Here is a 19,852-nt window from a genome sequence, read left to right as displayed (position 1 = left end):
TAGCAGTCTTAATGTTCCAAAATTACAGCAAGTACAATAATACAATTTTTATGTTGCATTTAGATGAACAATGAACATTATAATTATGTTACTATAGAGTGCATGTGAAGTCATCAAAAGAACACGGGAATTCAATACCAGTATTTTGTAAATACAAAGAATATAGGCCTAGTGCACCAATGCAAATTTAAAATGCTGCAGTAAGGTGTCCATATAGTACACTACATAATTATAAAGCACCAACAGTGAATTAAAAAAATCCCAATGACATCACCAATAAACTAACATTCTGTCATTTCCTAATGCTTATGATAATGTTGAATTCACAAAAACTGATGTTATTTTATGGTTTTAAAAACATTTTATTGAAACATATTAGATCGAGCAGGGTCACACTACACACAAGGCTTTCTCAAAAAAAGAAGAACTGTACGTATGTCATTTCAGGAGAGCAAAACAGAATTTAACAGATTATGTGAAAACGCCTTGTTGCTAGCCTAATTTTCTGCTTTTGAAATCACCTTGTGCAGTTGTATTGCTTGTGACTGAAATCAAAACTAATCAGTGTCCATATCTTTGTTTAGCTCGCAATTTACATAACAGAATTCAGCAGCAATTTGTTTCAAAACAAAACATAATGCTTAAAACAGTACATGAAGAGTGTTGCACTAGGTTAACACTGGCAGAGTAGTAGGGTTGCATTTGAGAAATTCTGAACATGGCCATAAAAGATTGGTACAATATTTAAGTTTTATAAATATACACTGAAAATTTTTTTTCATTCCTGCTAAAAGCACTCTTTATCTTCATTTTGAGATGTGAACCGACAATTTTCATCGTGGCTGCATGCGCATTTCGACCGGTTGAAGTGAAGGAGTAAAAAATAACTGTATACTATTTTTGTTTGGACGCTTGGTCTTTTTTAGTTTTCCGATTGGCATTTGTTTGGCCTTCATAGTTTAAGTTCTAGCGGTTTTCTACTGTAGATAGTATAATATAGGCTACTTGAGACCTAAGCACAGTAGTTTAAAAGATCATCAAGAAAACGGGTCGGGTGTATACACCGCTGCATAGCGCTTCAAGTCCGCTTTCCTGCAGTGCAGGATAAAGATATAAAATCAAGACACTGGATTCATGGTGCGTTCCAAACCTCATTTTTTGCAAAACAGCTCAAGCAATTATCAGCTAAGGAAGGCTCAGATTGCAAGAAAAGCTATAAAACCTAAGGCAAATTTGCATGGGGGGCATGCCCCCCCAGGATTAGATGTTGGTCACATACATCTGATTAGACCTCAAGCATTTTTGATTTCAAAAATCGTAAAAAAAATGAAACATCCTACTGTATAATCTTCTTGAAATGATAGTTTTTTGAGAATCTAAATTGTCAAAATGTGATCACTGAATCACTCGCAGTTTTATGTTGAAAAAAAAAATCTTTACCTGTTACAGATGCTCTGCGGATTCCCAGCACAATGCCAAAATCTAGTCTATTACTTGTACGGCAATAATAGCACACAAATAGCACGAAATCACACAACGACTGTATTTATCAACTAGTGCTTAGATCATGAACTTACATTGACGATTGTGACTGCTATCAAACATAGCAGATAGGCTTCTAGTCAAATTTGAAGCTTACACGTTAACATGACATGTGCAATTGTGCATGTATTCTAGTGAGTACAATTCACAGGCACAATTGTACATGTCGTAGAACACATTTGATTATCAGGTTTATGGACTTAGTAGAGGCAACATCTCAACACCAGGGTGAAACTTGAATTGAAATGCATTTGGTCATTAGGAGTGTCCAACTGTCCATCTACCAGGATGGCTCATGTAAGGTAAGCATCTGATGGGAGGTGCACTATTACAGACAGGTTGATACATGTAGTGAAGAGGCATACCTCATCGTCCACTACGTCAGAATGGTGTACACAATGGGGGAGCATCTCTTCATTATGAAAGCGCATATCTCGTTGTCTAGGTTATGCATGTACGGGGGAAATGTCATCATGGTAATACATGTAGTAATGGAGGTAGTCTTATCGTCAATGTGGTGTATGGAGTGAGGAGCATTCCCATCGGTCAGGGAGGTTTGTGCAAGTGTGTAATAAACAGAACATCTCATCAGCAGATTGGCACTTATGGTGGGGGCAGATCAAATCGTCAGAGCGGTGCATCTTTATGCTTCTTCCTCGTATTGACGATTGGATACAATGCGCCATTGTTCTCGATCATAAACTTTTCGTATGGCACTTTTATAATTTAATTTTCCATTTAGAGATGTTTGTTGTCCAAATCATTCCTGGTCTGCCTTTGTTTCTTTAACCATTTATCTTCCCTTCTATTAATGAGCTTTGTAAGGATTTTTGCCTCATTGTATGTCCGAAATATTTCAATTTTCTTTTTTGACTATTTGTAACAGAATTTTGCTTAAATTGAATTTGGATAATACTTCATCGTGCATGCAGTAGGGAAATCTTAGCGCCCGGATGCATCTCATCGTCGCATTGTGTGGGCACATCTCATCGTCAGGATGTTTTATCCATTGTGGGCACATCTCATCGTCAGGGTTGTGAGTGTGTTAGGGGGCATATCTCATCACCAGGGTGGAGCATGCAGTGAATAGAAAGAAACCGCGTCGGATCGTGGCTAATGTCAAACGCGGGCCGGAGACCAGCACCAAATGGTGTGATGTTTCCAAATTTATAGCTGAAAGTCGCCTGCATGAATAACATGCACAATTAAAATTTCCATAATAATAAGATTGTACTTTTTTATATATATATATATATATAAAAGTTACGGTATTGATGCACACCTTTCTGCAGTGAAGATTTCCTTGCAATGTTAAAGTTGTCGGCACACTAATGTGTGAACAACTACTGTAAAAAGAAAACTAAAAGATAATTACATTTTCAAATAAAACAACAAACATGATTTGAGAACAGGATTCTCAGATGTGGGCGAATTTCAGAAGTGCAATCGGATACGTTTCCATACGGGTGAAGAATCGATGGTTTTGTGTAGGTTTTTTTTTATAAGAGCAATGACTGAATAGCTCCTGATCACGAAAGATATATTTGTTTGTGAATAAACAGCAAAAAGCCTGAGCAATTGAGCATCAAATCTCGAAAGTATTTAAAAATTTAGCTATACAGTACACATGGGTTATCGCTAACATATACGCCTTAGCAACAATAGAAGCCGCTCTTGGATTGGTATAAAAAGATAGATTAGTACCATCGCTGAAGCAATACCGTTCACAATATTGAAATCTGCAAGCTAAACACATCTGCAGAAGACATAGCAATAAAGTGTTGAACGCATTGAACTATCGCAGCAAGCAACAGCCAGCACGAACCCACCTGCTGAGTAAGATTGACATGTCGCATCGTTATTGATAAATCTTCTGCGTGGCTGTGGAACAATGAGGTCTCTACGAAAGGAACTTTTAAAATTTCCGTCACAAGAAAGCCTAATGCTACGTCATCATACGTAAAGATTGTGTCGCAGAACTGCAAAAATTTACCGTGACTTCGATCACGGAGAAAAACATTAATAAACTAATAAAAATCAGCTATCTATCATTTTCTAAAGCAAAGTACGCTCGTATGGCTTGCATAAGCTAACTATGGAAATGACAGTTGTAGGTCAGTTATTTATCAATAGATTTAAATTTACGATAATATCACTAGATTTAGGATAATATCAATAGATATACGATTATATCAATAGATTTAAATAATTAATCTATTTATCAATAGATTTTAATATACAATAGATTAAAATTACGTTACCGTTTAAGTGAAAAAACCAACGTAGGTCGAACCTTTATCAAAAAAGTGCTCATAATTTTCAGTGTAAGAATATCGATAGTCGACTGTGGTACGCGGTGGACAGCTGTTTTTGCCTGGACCTCGTCAGTACACAGTATACACTGACCACGTGATGTAACAGTAAACAAGACAATTCGCTCACATTAACACGTACTTAAGTGTATGGCTAAAGTAGCGATATTGAATTAATGTCAATTGTATTAAGGGGGCAGTTCTACTTAGAAAAAAAAATGGTATTGGAAATTTATCGTAGATTCCGAATATGCAGTCAGTTTTTACCTATTTGCCCTCATTAGGCTTCAAGCGGAAGGTTTTCTGAACGCACCTCAGTTTAAAATGTGAATAAACATGTGCATTTTTGTGAGAATGTTAGTTGCAAGATGTTTTGTATTTTCCCTTATGTACCTGGTGGCCACTGATATATTTAATTTGTGTACGGTATGTGTAAACTCAGTAGTCAGTATTTTGTTCATTATGTATATTTTAGTTGTTGTGAATGGACATAGAAAAAAAAAGTCACATTTAAAGTCAATGGCATAAATTTACCTAATTCTATTTTTCAAATGCGATTTACTCAAAATCATGTTTTTGTGCACTAAAAATGTTTCTTCTAGAAAACTACTTGTCAGAATTAGCTAAAATTTTTAACAGATGTACAGTAGGCCCTTACAGACATAATGATTATTCAGAGTAATAAATATTTTATTACCAAATCCTGAAGTCAAATTTGCTCTCGATGCATAGCAATTATAAAAAAATTTATATTTAAAAAAATAAAAGAGTTAAAAGAAATCCTCTCTATCAATTTATGGCTAGGATACGGTACCCTACTAGATCACCATGCAGTTTGAAGTCCCTACCTATAGCCATTTTCGAGTTTTTAGGGCTACAATGGAGACAATCGGTTGATTTTATGTACAAATTCAAAATGGTATAAACCCTTAATGGATTGCCCCAGCCTAACAAAGTAGATATTTTTGGATAGCTTGTTTCCTCCTTTTTCCAGCAATATATGGTTTGTGGATGAACTTTTGTGTGTAGATTGTTATTTATGACAAGTATGAAAAATGCGATTCTAAGTAGAACTGCCCCCTTAAGGGAAAATGCATACACACAGTGAAATCCGGTACACTAAAAAAATGGATAATTCATGAGCCATATACTCGGTTTTGTTTCCACTGGTGGAGTGACGAGCTCTTTCCTTGCACCGATGTCTTCACGCTTTTACAAACCCAGAGATTCTTTCCGTCCTATGTGCATCTAAGAGCTGTTGGGGATCAGCTTTTTTTCAATTTTTGTTGCATCATAAAACGGTAATCGAATTCATTTCCGAGAAAATAAAAAAAACGATGACACTAAGGAAACAGTACGCTTAGTGACAAGGGTATAATAATTGGTGTAGTGTGCAATGCACCAGGGCAGTTATGGGGAAAGAAAATCACCCCAATTTGACAGATTTCAATGATTGTTTTGTTTGTGGCATTTTCATACTCCAATTTGAGAATGGAATGAATCAGAAATAACAACAAAAATTAAAAGGTTGTATTGGAAGAAATACCATACAAAAGTCTTACATACTGTAGTACACAATACATGGGCGTCGAAGTAGGGTGGGCCGGGCCTACCCTTCCGTGAGAGTGGGCAACGAGAGGGCAATGAGAGTGGGCAAAATATGTTTCGTCCACCCTGTTTTCATGACACTTCCGAAGTGTTCGTTACGATTATTTCCGTTTTTGTTAAACGCTGAATTATCCAACCAACTGCAATGCAACTTCTTGTTTTGAGCTATGTCTCTCGCTAGGTATCCGACAGAACAAAGCAATTCCGCAACAACGCTGCGTTGAAAAAAATGCGTTTGAGCACGATTTGATATCAAGCCAATACGCTGTAAAATCGCCGAACTCACCTCTCTCGCTCACTTGGGACGTCGCACGTTGAAAACCTGTCTAGAGCAAAAAGTCAAGACAATTAGAATCCGCGTGGCCTAGCTTTTCGTGGTAATCGAAATTGCGCTGACAAGTGTGTCTGTACTTGAAACGCTTAATCGGATGCGGGCATTTATCGCACTCCTCTCTTCTAAAAGCACATGTCGTACGTTTCCTCTATTTACATATTGAATATCGTCGCGGTTACAAACAAAAATCCGCATCTGCAAACCATTTTCGGTACTCACTGCATTGTTGTTGCTACGGCAACTGCCACACGCTGGCATTTCCTGGTGAGAGAAAGCCACGTTTGATATTTTCTCCGAATGGTCTCACTTTCATTACGTCAAAATCGAACTTCAGTTCCGGGTCAGCGTAACAAGGGGAATATGAACATGACATCATAATGAACATGACAATAAAATAACCATGACAACATCCAAAGTGGCTCTCTGTGACCTTTGTGCATTTGCAATGTGTGTATTATTTCGTTGTTTTAGATATGGACAAGGGACAGCTTTGTCTGACGCAAATAAATAACAAATATTAGTGCTTTCGGGTATATGTACGCCTATTTCCAACAGGTCACATTTCTTTCCGTCTTGGTTACGTTTGCTTTTTTGTATAATATCACGCTGCAATGCTGCATCTTGTTTCCATTTCGGAAGTTCTGAATACATTTTCGCCAAATATACAGTAAGTAGCATGATCAATTGAAAAATTATTTTGAATCTGAAAACCTTTTTCTGTTCAGGACTACTTCACAACTGAACTCGTGCTGCGTAATTGAATGACCACATTGTACGTAAGCTTGGCGCGGTACAAAACCGCAATATCCGCACAGTCAGCAGTCACCTGTCCGAACATTTTGCGGCAAATCCGAAGGCGCCACTTTAAAGATAACAGGTCACGAGTCACGCGCTTTTTAGGTCGCAAAGGAAAACATAAAAGAAGTTTGTTTAGTTTAGCAGCGCTCATAAGATCGCAAGGCGCAAGAAAGCAAACATCAAACCTATTAAAGCTTAATTGCTGCAGTGACGCTAAACACCGTCTTTGTGAGAAAGACTAACAATTGCGAATTTGCGAACATACACATTAAATGAAATCTGTTTGAAAACTCTCGCCTACCCAGAATTCCTCTCTTCTAAGAAAAAAAACGACGCCCATGGTTGTACATGAAAACCCAAGGCACAGTTGATAATTACCTCATCCACGGTTCAAGAAACGTGGCCAATGACTTTGTTAAGCAAATAGAAGCTCCCGTCAAGAAGAAGTGGTGGAACCTCCAACAACGGTACCAAGTCTGAAAAGCACCGCTCTCTGAGCATTGAGCAATCATGAATTCGGTTTTCACAGCATCACGTCTTTTCTTTGACAGTGAATCATTATTTGCATGACACTACCCATTGTACATTCACCTTACTGCAACACGTCAGTCGGCCCACTTAAACGCAGGCCTCCGTTAATTAATATTGTTTTTTGCGTTTACTCAGGTTAGAAGAATGCTGACACATATTTGCAGTTGTATTTAAATACACTGCTTCCAAAGTAAGTATGTGGCTAGTCTTCGAGTTTTTATAGGTCGACATTCAGTCTTTTTGCAAAACTTTTATCAGCAGAATATGCGTCGGGCTGTGAAAGACTTTGCCTTGTTTGTGAAAAAGTTTGCGAATGGAAGTGAAGAGAAAAAAGTTTCAGGTATAAACGCGACCGAGGGGAAAAAGTCTAACATATTAGGAGAGTGGAAAAGTGTAGGCTTATGAAAGCTGGCGACTAAATGGTCTACCAACGCAGTAGTTTTGAAAGCCATTTACGATTTTTCGGGGGCCATGGCCGCCGGGAGGCAACTTTCCAAAAGGTACCATTAAAAAATCCCCTTCGAAGTTTGTTTGGTAATTGCAGAAGAAAAAAGAGCTATAGCACTGGTGGGAATCAAACCCACATCAATGAAATGACTATCTGCATCACCGCCCTAACCCTCTGCGCCAAGTCAGCCGATGGAAAACGGATGACTTAATTTAGCTATTATTTGCGTTTTTCTTTTGTTGATCAAAGGGGATTGCTTAATGGTACCTTTTGGAAAGTTGCCGCCGGGAGCTTGAAGGCTTGTAAATGATCCCTACAAAATGTCTTGAATAAACAGAAGCAGCACTGAATCGGGATTTTCGAGAACTTCGGCAACGAACGGTCATTTCCAAAGCGGCGTCTCCAAATCGGCCGCACCGAAAGGTACGATTTCTCACTTCGAAACTACAGTATAAGTTGTAACTTTTACACGCCAAGTCCACAAAACAAACCATCAAAGAAACCAGGATCAAAAGTAATAAAAACGCTACTGCATCAACAAAGTCACTGGTTAGTTGCTAAAGTTAGAACAAATCTACATGTGAAGATCAACTTCAGTATCACGTCACTTACACGCCAGGTGCTAGCTGAAAAAATACAAGAAGACGGTCTACAATCTAGATATCACACAAATCACGACTCGTGCAAGTTAATTGATAGTTCAAATAAGATAATTCAAGCTACAATGCTCATGTTAAGCAAAACTTGTAAATGTTCTAAGAGAAAACAATCTGCAAAACATGCAGGTCGGAGAAATAGACAGTAGACACCTCATAAAGAAAGACTGTTTAAGTGTTTATGGTACACTTAATGGTAAAACAGCATAAGTTCGGTGCAAAACATTATCACTTTTAGGCTAATTTTTACGTAACTGGAGAACTGAAGGTCTTCTACAAACTTGCCAATCAAAAAAAGTTAAAACAAGCATGCGATGTGCAAAAGTGTTGTTGCAAAAGAAATGAGCCAGCTTAAACTATGAGTACAATCTAAAAGACTGAAAAAAACAAAAACAGCAGCCTACGCCCTACAGAGCGTAATTTGTCGATGCTAAGCTGTGAGTAAAGACCGATATTTCGTGCCAGAAAATATTACAAATTACGTAATACGTATGTGTACTGCGTGTGCATTGAAAGAATGCTAGCCACGCCAACTGAAGAGACTAATAATAAAACAATTAGAAAGGAGCACGATGAGTCAGTGAGATTACTCAATGTTAGGCGATCTACGTTTATAATTTATAACCACATTGAACCAACTTTTAACTTTTTTGATTGACTTGTAATAGTTTTTCGTTTCTGTTTCATCCCATAGATAAAAATAACGTCAATAAACTTTTTACTTTAGCACTTTTAACTTCAATAAAGTTACTTTTTTCAAGATTTTGTAGACTACTAGAAATCACCTTCATGACCGCTTCAGCATAACTTATAAAATATTTCGCTACTGAAATACCAGATTATGAAGAAAAGGCCATTTGAGAATAAAGTGAAATTCGCTTCTTTCGGGCATGTTTAAACTGGCTTTGTAGCACCGTTTGTGAAACCTTTTATACAGTGTATGTCTTGCTTATACTATTGTGAAAATGTATGATTGTATGTATGTGCTGTGTGCACTTGTACAGTATTCTATTTATCAAATTGAACCAGTTCAAGCACAAGCCCACAATTAGAGTGTTGAAAACTACAATACACTTCAATCCATGCGAAAATCCTACCACAAGCAAATAAGATATCACCTTCACCAGTAACTCTGTAATCCAGAGCAAAGCTCTGTTCTCAGGACAGATATCAACGCTTGCATACTGATCGCATGGCTTCTCCAATAGCAAGACAAAGCACTGTGGCAGAGACTGATGATAAAACAATGCCAGATAAGTGCATGCTGATAGAGGTTGCAAATTATGTAAAAAGATGACCCACCTTAATACCATCCAAACGGGATTGACGGCCGAGGTATATCAGGTGATCGGGATTGAAACTGTTCAACAACTGAAGCAGCACCTCATGGTTGAGATAGACGTCATCATCAAATCGACACCACCACCTACCATGGATCATTTGGGTAAAATTGCAGAACAAGGAGCCTGCTGTGCATCACCAGTTACGCCATGCTAAATTTAAAAAACAAAGTAGTGGGTATATAACTTATAATTTGATAGGAAATCCTAACCCCAATATTCACATTGCAGCGTAACATTTTTTTACTGGCATTATACTGTAAGTGTAATAGTGCCAAAGACCTCAAGCAAAATGACATTAATAAAATCTATTTGCTGGCAACCAAAGCCCTAGCTTTTAATATACAGAACTAAATCAAATTAAATATCAAATACATATATGTGAATGTGATATAAAAGCTTTGAAACTTATGCTACAGGAAAAGTAGCTAGAAGATTTATAATTTACTGTCCAAAACTCTAGCAATTCAACGTTTTTAACATTTTGCAGAAGTCCAATAGTCTACACATAAATTAAGAATGGTAAAAGTAGGAAATTTTAAAAGCCTAATTATCATTGCCGCTTTTACATCGTTTTAACGTCGCTAAACGTTGAAATAAGACTCTAACCCCTAAACCCAACCCTAACCTCTAACCCAAACCCCTAAAACGGCAATGCGAATTAGGCTATAGTACCCGATAAATTTAAAAAAAATTAAAAAAATTGCCGAATAGGGAACTCGTCGAAAAGAGCTGTCGCCGAATATGGCACTCGCCGAATCGGACTAGCCGAATTGGACTCGCCGAATCGGACTCGCCGAAACGGGCCATTCCGCCTGTCCACGTATGTACAAAGCGTTTAATTGCTAAAATAAATGTATGGAAATACGTGATATCATATTAGTTCAATACTATTCGAGTTATGATAATGCAGTGGTAGACTTCAAGCTACAGTGATAGGTAATATCACTACGCTGCAGTAGTGTAGTAAGGTTCTACCAATGTTCTAGCACCCAAAATTTCCAGCAAAATATAGCATTTTATTTGATGAGAATGAATTCACGGAAGAACAAAGAAAACTTTTTGCAGTTTGGGAACGTTCAAATATTACGTAACGCCTTCGAGGGGGAGGGGGGGGGTTTATGCAAAGCGTTACGTTAGCGTCACATCGGGGGGTTCAAGCAAAACGTTACGTAACGCTTTCGATTACGGAATGGAAGTTTTTTGTGCTGAATTCGTAGTGAAAAAGCGTTACATGGGGGAGGGGGGGATTGAAAAAAGCGTTACGTTGGCGTTACATGGGGGAGGGGGGGGGTCAAAAATTCGGAAAAAAAGCGTTACGTAATATTTGAACGTTCCCTTTTACCAATGTCTGGATTTTGCAGTGACCCTCCAGCTGTCCATATCATAATAAAAATCATTCAAGTGAGTCGTCCAAGTATTCCACTGTCCCTAACTGTTACAAACAATTTTCACCAAATCAAACGTCATATAAAAACCGTTATGGTCTACTTAACCTAGCTGGCATCTTTCCTCATGGAAATTGCTAGAAAATGTCCAAATATTGCACCATCGTTCGTAAGACCTGATGAAACATTGCATCACCACCTTTGAACACCTGTTTGAATTGCGTGACAATGTTTTTCATTATTGCGTCACAGTTACTGTTTACGTGAGTTTGAGATATCGCAAATTATTCTAGTCATTCGTAAGGTTGTTGCTTGAAAGTTGAACGCAAATGTAACTGTTTCGCTTAGTGCTTGCTAGCTGGACAAAGTTTCCGTCTTTTATCTAAGTAGTTTGTATCGTAGTGACAAGTTTTAGTGGTGTAGGGTGTTGCATCCCAATTTCGACAGCCAGGTGGCTAATTTTACAGAAATACAATTTTGAATAGACGGTTTCAAAAGAGTGTTTCTTCGGTCATTACATACAGACGAACGGATGCGGGAATCTTATGTTACAATTTTCCCACGAAGAGATTATGGTTTACCGCTGTGATCACCAACATAAATGTATGACTTTTCTTCATTTACTTTGCGCAGCTGCTAATCTAGCAGATATTTTTTCAGGAATAGGTGAAGACTATTATAGAGCAGAGAAAACAACACGAAGTTCAACATTCAACAGTTAAATTACTTTTCGAAGGTATTTTGTACGTTTCTTTCTGTTAGGACACTCACTTTTTCATAAATCAGCTTGGGTTAAACGTCCAACAGTTAAATCATTTCTCGAAGGTATTTTGTATGTCTCATTCTGTTAGGACACTCACTTTTTGTAAATCAGCTTAGGTTAAACGTCCAACAGTTAAATCATTTCTTGAAGGTGTTTTGTACGTCTCTTTCTGTTAGGACACTCACTTTTTCGTAAATCAGCTTGGGTTAAACGTCCAACAGTTAAATTATTTCTCGAAGGTATTTTGTACGCCTCGTTCTGTTAGGATAGTCACTTTTTCGTAAATCAGCTTGGGTTAAACGTCCAGCAGTTAAATCATTTCTCGAAGGTATTTTGTATGTCTCTTTCTGTTAGGACACTCACTTTTTCGTAAATCAGCTTGGGTTAAACGTCCAACAGTTAAATCATTTCTTGAAGGTGTTTTGTACGTCTCTTTCTGTTAGGATACTCACTTTTTCGTAAATCAGCTTGGGTTGACCTCTACACCAAGATGAGGCATCTTTATAAAAACGATGATCAAGGAAAAGGTAGTTCTTCAAACTTTTCAATTTTGCAGAATAAAATACTTGAAGCATTACTTGGAATAACTCCGGATATGCTTTCCTAGGGTCAATGGACACAAGCGAAGTCTCCAACGGCAATTATTATTTCGGCAAAAGAGCAAAAGAAAGCAATCCTTGACAGGGAGGGCTGGGAGGCGCCCAATATAGTGAGTGTTACACACTCGAAAATTCACTCGCGGCAAACTCGGCGGCAAAGGGGTTGAAATAGTTTTGTTAGCTCTTTGTTATAAAAACATGTCCAATATATTTAGACATTTTCTTCAAATTTTAGCATCTCTTATCTTTCAACATTAGTGGGCAATGGATCACTAATGAGCTTTCAATATATTTTATTTTGGCTTATAATTACAGACTTTCTTGAGTAGCTTGTTTATATATATTTGTTTGTTTGGGTAGCTTGTTTATATTACATACACAATATAACATTTATATTTGTGTATGTAATACATCATGTTAAACCCGCTGAAGTTACTTTGTTTTATTTCTCTATGGTTCAACAAAGCAAACTCTGTACCAAAGCTTTAAACAAAGAAAAATACATTAAGTTGCATACTCTGGACAGTTGTTGTAACATGACATGTTAATTCAATAAACACTATAGGTCCAGGATATGTGATTTGTTTGCTTAAATAGGGCACTTTACAGTTAGCAACTTAGCATGTTCTTTTTGCTCCCACCTTCTCTAACTCTAATTCTTTATATGATACCTAGTTCAAAGACTATCATGGGTAACAAAGTCAAGATCTGCACAGTGCACATTGACAACACACCTATGATGGTACAATGATCAAAGGCTCTGATAAAACAACACTTTTCACAAATAAATGTTAACCTAAAACTACTGCATTAAATATTTTCTCTAGCCTCAATCCGAATTGCCTTTTGGTCACAAAACCATCTGTCTTATAGACGCTAATAAATCATTGGTCTATATTGCTATCGGTCACTACTCACTAAATTTCTTTTCCCCTTTTGTCACATCAGTCATTCTTCTGTCAGGGGAAAAGTTTGAGAGATCAGGTTTCTCACAGCTTGCAACATTATTTGTCAAAAGCAAACTTGGGAAAAATCAGAAGGCGAGTTTTGAAAAAAGTTGCAACAAAAGTTTTGTAAATGAGATTTGTACACAAATTTTTAAATGGTGACTTCTCAGATAGGCTGCATTTCGGATTTATCAAAGTGCGTTGCTGGCATGCTTCTGAAAATTTCGACATTATTGGCAAATGTTGCGAGAACCCTGATTTACTCAACTTTTCCAGCAAAATTTCTTTCAGTCGTGTTACCTCCTGCATTCTGATTGGTCAAAACGCCCAACCAACTGCAGCGTCCTGCAGATAACAAAAACACCAACCATGGTAGTGGTAAAGAAAAAACAGCATGATGACAGTGACTGAAAGTTACCACCTAGATCATAACGTATCGTAAGTTAACAGTTACGTTTTAAGCAAATAAAACAGTTTTGGATTGTATTTAATCAAACATCTTGATCAAGACACTTACTTTTTGTTACTTTCAATGAAAGTATCAAATTCTCTTCCCCATTTGCATGCTTGATTTGTCCTACAAAGATATTGATTAAAAATTAGAATACTAATAAAATAATGCATAATATTAGATGGAGAAATTGAAACTGATACTATACACCTGTCTAATGAAGTTGCGGTTTAAATGTAAGTCAGTCATGAAATAGTGAAGATATGTGTACATTACTTTACAACCATGCACACAAGCTTAAAGTTTGAGTCACATAAAGACCAAAAGCCAGAATAGATCCACCGAATACAGGATCTATTTCTCTTAGAAACGGTGATGAATGATATTGGGTGAATCTGATAAGCAGCAACAACTGTTTGCAACATCAATGAACGCAGCCTAACTTCTTTTTCTGTTGTTCTTGATCATAACTAGAGTTGCGTCAATATTTCTTTTTTAGGCCGATACCAATAATCCTGTATTTTAGTGCTGCAATACATAATAACTACCATACTCATTACTCAAATTGTACAAAGAGGAGCTTCATCAAACATACTGTAAATTTTTACACCGTAACACAATTTTGAAAAAAATGTTGACACCAACAAGATGCTTTCATCACATCACATTATTGTGATTCAGCCTCACATTATAATAACATTAAAAAATGTAGCCTACGCCATAGATAAGGATTCTGCAAATTCAAAAATGTTTCCGAAGGCAAACTTCCTGAACATCATCACTGAGAATAATAAGATTTAATCGAGTAGCCCTAAAATCGAAGGTAATGATAAAGAAAAATAGACAAATCAATGTGAGAAAGCAATAGCTTTACTGCGACTACTATGTATGATACTACTTTTACTATGCATATAAAACTACTAATATACATATCAGGCCTCGAAATTCCGGCGGTCATGACAGACATGACCTCCGGAATGACCTCGAATGTCTGCCGAAGCCGACTCATTGGTCAGTCATAAATGACTGCCGCAAAATTCTTGACAAAAATAGAGCTAATGCAGCAAAAATATATTTTAAATTTGAATTGTTACAATTGTTTGTTTAATGCGAACAAATACGGAGCTGAAGCAATATAGTACAGGCAATTGCTTTAAAGATCACATTAGAGTGGCGTGGTTAACGAGCTGATGGCAAAAGTAGCCATTTTTACATTATTTCAACGCCTTGCCATGTTGCCTTGAAATAAAGTTGTCTGAACTTTTCGGCAGGATATGTACCGGTATTCTAATTTTAACAATGAAGATGATTGCGCTACATTGATCGTTTGTTAAAAAGAAAAGTCACAGAGAAGCAAGTCTCAGCTGGGTTCCGCACGGGCTCAGGCGAATGTGGCGACCTTATTCACGCTGATACTGATAGAAATAGAATTTCTGCACAGAAGAAAGGGTGTTAGACTAACACTATTGAGTCACTAATGCGCATTTGTCTGGACGGTTCTGAGCTGGAAATTTACGACCCCGCGCCGGCAGTAATCGCTTGGCACAACGATTCTATAACGCGAAAACCACGGAATAAGTGATCGTAGTTGCTTTCGTAATAAGGAAATTTGGATTGTTGTTTTCAATTGTGTTTATTGCGTCATTACACGACTGTCATTAACGCACTGATTTATTTGCAAGCAATCTGCTCCAGTATACTTCAGGGTCGGTTAATTAAGCCATGAACCATTGCAGAGTTATTCTGTTGTAGAAAATCTTCTACAAACACGACTACACAATACTGTAGTATGATTTTGTGCAAAATCTTCATGCAAAAAATATGTCCAGTTGAGATATTAAATGTCCGCTGAAAGGGCCAGTCCGGTAGGACATGCTTGACTGTCGAAAAAAACTACAAATTTCGAGGCCTGCATATAAAACACAATTGGTTTTGGTGTGAAATAGCCAAGTCTAATCTTAATTTTGATAAGTGCAAAAAACAATTTTATATTTTTGTTTGCATAAAAAATGAAAATTGAAATTGCTATTGTGACAAATGAAATTACTACTAAATTCAATTAATTTTAGTACAAAATAATCAAATCTCGTGTTATTCATGCATTACGGCATTCACATCTTGCATCATTCATGTCTTGTGTCATTTGTGCCTTGCAGACTAGGGATCAAGTCATTCGAACCGCGGCATGAAGTCGTAGATCAGATTCATTGTCACAAAAAGAATGTTTCTGGCAAAAAAAAAAAAAAAAGATAACTCACCAAGGTCGGTCATTTCCACAGTTGACCACCACCAAATTGGCACCTAGTAATGATGATAGCAGTTAAGCGTTTGATGTACAGCTTGGATATTCAGAATAAAAGCACAAACCTGATGTGTTCAAAAATATAATTCACACAGCAGGAAATACCCTAAAACCAGATTGGTCAAACGAATTTCTACAAGAGGACAAAAGCTTGAGCAACCCTTTGAAAGCTGGCCAAACTTTTTTCAGCATTTTTGCAATGTCCACCATAAAATAAACTGAAACAAACCTAAGATTCACTGTCAAAAAGACAATCGATACAATATGCATGTAACAAGAAAAGGAAAATTGGAAGGCTGTCAACAAGACTCTTGAGACACTTTCTGTATTTACAACAATATTAACAGTATTATATAATCTTGTGAATACCCAGTGACATACCAGTAGCAATGCTAAATATTACATTTCTTTACTCTCAACACCATCAATGAACAAAGTGAAATTCGCAACTTGCCATGAATAATGAACAGCGTCTTCTGCACTGAGTTGTCACAGACTCATTTATATTATAGTCCCTAGCCATTCTTTGCACATTTGTACTTTAAGGTTACTTTATATACTTATACTGATGATCACACAAACAATAAAAGCTACTACTATGACAAAAAGTGCTCAGTGCAAACCAAAAAGCCAAGCAGAACAAAACAGCCTACATCAAAGTTACTTATTATAATATTATCTAACAACCTCTACAGACTGCTTCACACTTGTTTGGGATCATCAAAAGGTCCTTATTCAAATAGAATATTCTATTTAATATGTAATAAGAAGGTCCTTATTCAAATAGAATCTTAGTCCTTATTTAATGAGATTCTATTTGAATAAGGACCTTAGAGATTGATTAGATGATTCCATTAGATTCCTTAGATGATTCCAAACAGGGTCTGCTACTATTCGGTGAGTCCGATTCAGTTAGTCCGATTCGGTGAGTTCCTAACCTCTAACCCTAACCCCAAACCCTAAAACGGCAATGATAATTAGGCTACGGTACCCAATAATTTTAAAAAACATCCCCCGTTAAGGGATCGGACTCACCGAATCGGACTCACCAAAACGGGCCATTCCGTTCCAAACAAGGGTAAAACTGGCCTTAGAGGTTGGAGAATAGCAACTAAATTTAATATACAGATAATCAAATTTTTTTAGAGCATGACTTTTGATGCTGAGTTAAACAAATTTCTTCATGACCACATTTGGCCATGAATCAGTAATTGGACCATGCTGCCCTAAAACCTACTGGTAAAAAGACCACACGCAAAAACACTGATGCAGTTCGCCACAAGAATGCGGTACTTGATGTTTCAACAAGTTATTGCACAATAACTTACCCAGATCCTGTCGCATTGCAACATCTTCTTCATCTGTAATAACATGAACCTAAAAATCCAAAGATCCTGCTTACAAAAAAGTTTATAGTAAGCAAGACATTTATTATGTATGTTCAAAAAATATTCATAAACTTTCCCAAGATGTTTATTTTATTTTTTTGCATTAAATCCCAACAAGTGAAAATGTAGTGTGTGTAAAAAGGGAGTCATTCTTCCTTACGGAGCTTAGGATAAAGGTTGATTGTACAAAGCTGTTCAAAAAGCAGAATAATTCTTTAGTCATGTTACGGTACATCTACCTATACTAAATAGAAACCACCACAATTAGGAGTTAATGATGTTTTTCTTGAGAGTGATAAATTAAATGAAGTGACCCTTTGTTTGTTTAATCATAAAATAAAGCCAAAATGTAGATACTGAATTCATGTTCAATTGTTCAGCAAATGTTTTGAAAACTATAGCCTGTCCTCATCTTCAGTACCGATATTATATATATCTGTTATACATATTCCTTGTCTGGCAACACTAGTGCAGTAAACATAGCCATATTCCATAATAAATTTTAAGGCTTACAGATATTACCTTGAAATGATCAAAGTGGCAAATGACACATTTTTTATATAAAAAAGGTACGTACAGTAAAAACTTCAAAAGTATAGTACTGTGTGATACTACTGTAGCCTAGGCTATTAATTACTGGAAATAGCACACTATTATATCATAATTGCTATATAAAAAATTTAATTTCTGAAAAGTACATACATTTTCTTGTGTATATTTGATCCATGTTTTATTTAGTAAAGCATATCGTGAAAGATGTTTGACTTTTGTGGTCCTCACAGTGATATGAACATCATTCCATGCCACAGGTTGAAATGACTGATTTGAAGCAAAGTGTTGTTTAGCTAACTTTTGATGTGCTTTGTAGATTGCTGACACTTTCTCTGCTGTTCTTTCACTCCATATGCTATGAATGTATGGGTGCAACACATACAGTAACACAATCACCAATATAAGAAATAAATTCCGAACATATTTGATTTTCATTATGATCCACCTTAAAGTTCTTCAAATGATAAACAGAATCATCTTTAAACACTTGAGGACAGGGGCTATTTTTATCTCGTTTAGCTAACCGGATGAGATTAATTTCCAAGAATATTTTCATTTTTACTGTAATTATGTTTCTAAATGGCTTACAGTTTGGTGGTGTCTGCCAATATCAAAATAAAGAATAGCTGACACTTTTGTATATAATGCAGTCGAAATTGGTTAATCACATATCGAATAAAAGCACAAATCACTTTATAGCATAATATATATTGCATTATCCCAAACCATTTTCATTAACTTGTCAAGAAAATTTAATGGTTTAATTAATTAATTAATTTAATAATTTAGCTTGATTTCTTTGGGTTGATAGTTCATTATGTGTATTTTACTTAATGTGTTCTTCTATTTGAATAAGGTCTCACAAGGTAGAAATGTTTTTATCGAATTAGTCTGCAGTTAACTATCTGGAATTGACTTATTTGGATGTAAATAGTCTCACCCTGGATAATGAAAATACATATGAAAATATGCTGAAACTGGACTTTATTCATTAGATTGAAAACAAGCCTTAACAAAAAATAGAATCAATAAATAACAAGTACTTTTACTGTAAAAATAAATTGCTGAGAATCGGTACCAATTGGTAAAGTTTTAGTCAGCACTACATGAAGCTAGTGCTTATTTGGTACTCAGAGCTAATGTGTTCTGCTAGATGTAGGGTTGCCAGAGGTTAATATAAAAAAGAGCCAAAGTTAATGCAAAAAGTAGCCCAAAAGTAGCCCAATCTTTTGGGGGTTCTAAAATGGAGCCCAAATTAGAGCCCAAGCAAAGAGATACCGGTAGGCTATTATATACAAAATTCTTCCAGAGCGCTTGATGATCGGTCCCAAATTATAAGTGTTTTTCCAGTTCTTCACATCTTTCAGAACGATTGGCAACCATGCATTCACTCAACTGTTTGTTAAAATAACTACAAACAAGTAAGGTACCGTACCGCAGTGTTGCCACTCCTAGTGTTTTTCCACTACCGGTAGATCTAGTGTTCTTGGGTTGCATCTAGTGTTCTAGTGTTTTTTTAGCGATTTACCGCTATGTTGGTGTGCATAAGTTTGGACATTGTTTAAAGTAGCCCTCACCTATTGTTGTTTGGCTGCATCAATGTGTTTGTAGTGCTTTTCAAAGTGGACTTGAGTTTTTTGTTTAGTTACACCCAATGATGACCAAATTTGAGATATTTAGCATAAATACTTTAAAAAATACACACAAATGACTGTGAAAAGTGTTCAAAGTAGACTAAAGTAGGTAGCGTAGCCTAGGGCTACCATACGTCCTCTTTTAGGAGGATTTGTCCTCTTTTTTCAAGAAAATTGAATTGTCCTCCGAGGACACTGAAAAATGCTCAAATGTCCTCTTTTTTCACAGTTTGAGTTTTCATGCTTATATTTTCAACGA

The 19,852-nt window shown here is 36.5% G+C and overlaps 1 protein-coding gene across 4 annotated transcripts; it reads right to left on the bottom strand.

Moving 5' to 3' along the window:
* Positions 1-1,522: 1,522 nt before the first annotated feature.
* Positions 1,523-18,654, bottom strand: LOC145768661 (beta-1,3-N-acetylglucosaminyltransferase radical fringe-like). 4 transcript variants are annotated; one of them, XM_082580218.1, is made up of 9 exons: positions 18,110-18,654; positions 17,348-17,396; positions 15,976-16,018; positions 13,784-13,843; positions 9,532-9,655; positions 9,348-9,461; positions 6,973-7,070; positions 3,372-3,540; positions 1,523-2,726 (listed from the first exon to the last, which is right to left on the bottom strand). In XM_082580218.1, exons 1-9 carry the CDS (start codon positions 18,392-18,394, stop codon positions 2,571-2,573), a joined length of 1,098 nt encoding a protein of 365 aa, XP_082436344.1. In that variant the 5' UTR covers positions 18,395-18,654; the 3' UTR covers positions 1,523-2,570. The 4 variants fall into 4 exon arrangements, 3 of the variants coding, with proteins under 3 accessions (XP_082436344.1, XP_082436345.1, XP_082436346.1); XR_014288966.1 differs by lacking the exon at positions 1,523-2,726 and adding an exon at positions 5,006-5,123 and having other exon boundaries at positions 3,426-3,540; XM_082580219.1 differs by lacking the exon at positions 9,348-9,461.
* Positions 18,655-19,852: the final 1,198 nt, after the last annotated feature.

Source organism: Aplidium turbinatum, chromosome 4 (assembly GCF_918807975.1).
Source record: "Aplidium turbinatum chromosome 4, kaAplTurb1.1, whole genome shotgun sequence".
Lineage (NCBI taxonomy): Eukaryota > Metazoa > Chordata > Ascidiacea > Aplousobranchia > Polyclinidae > Aplidium > Aplidium turbinatum.
The sequence above is the reverse complement of the archived record's forward strand: the minus strand, read 5'-3'. Positions and strand labels throughout refer to the sequence as shown.

Excerpts from the sequence above, each read along its gene's own strand:
- LOC145768661 (XM_082580218.1), bottom strand. The coding sequence starts at position 18,394 with ATGAAAATCAAATATGTTCGGAATTTATTTCTTATATTGGTGATTGTG. Across the intron at positions 17,397-18,109 it reads TCAAATATACACAAGAAAAT|GTTCATGTTATTACAGATGA; the intron begins GTATGTACTTTT and ends TTGGATTTTTAG. Across the intron at positions 16,019-17,347 it reads TGCAATGCGACAGGATCTGG|GTGCCAATTTGGTGGTGGTC; the intron begins GTAAGTTATTGT and ends CATCATTACTAG.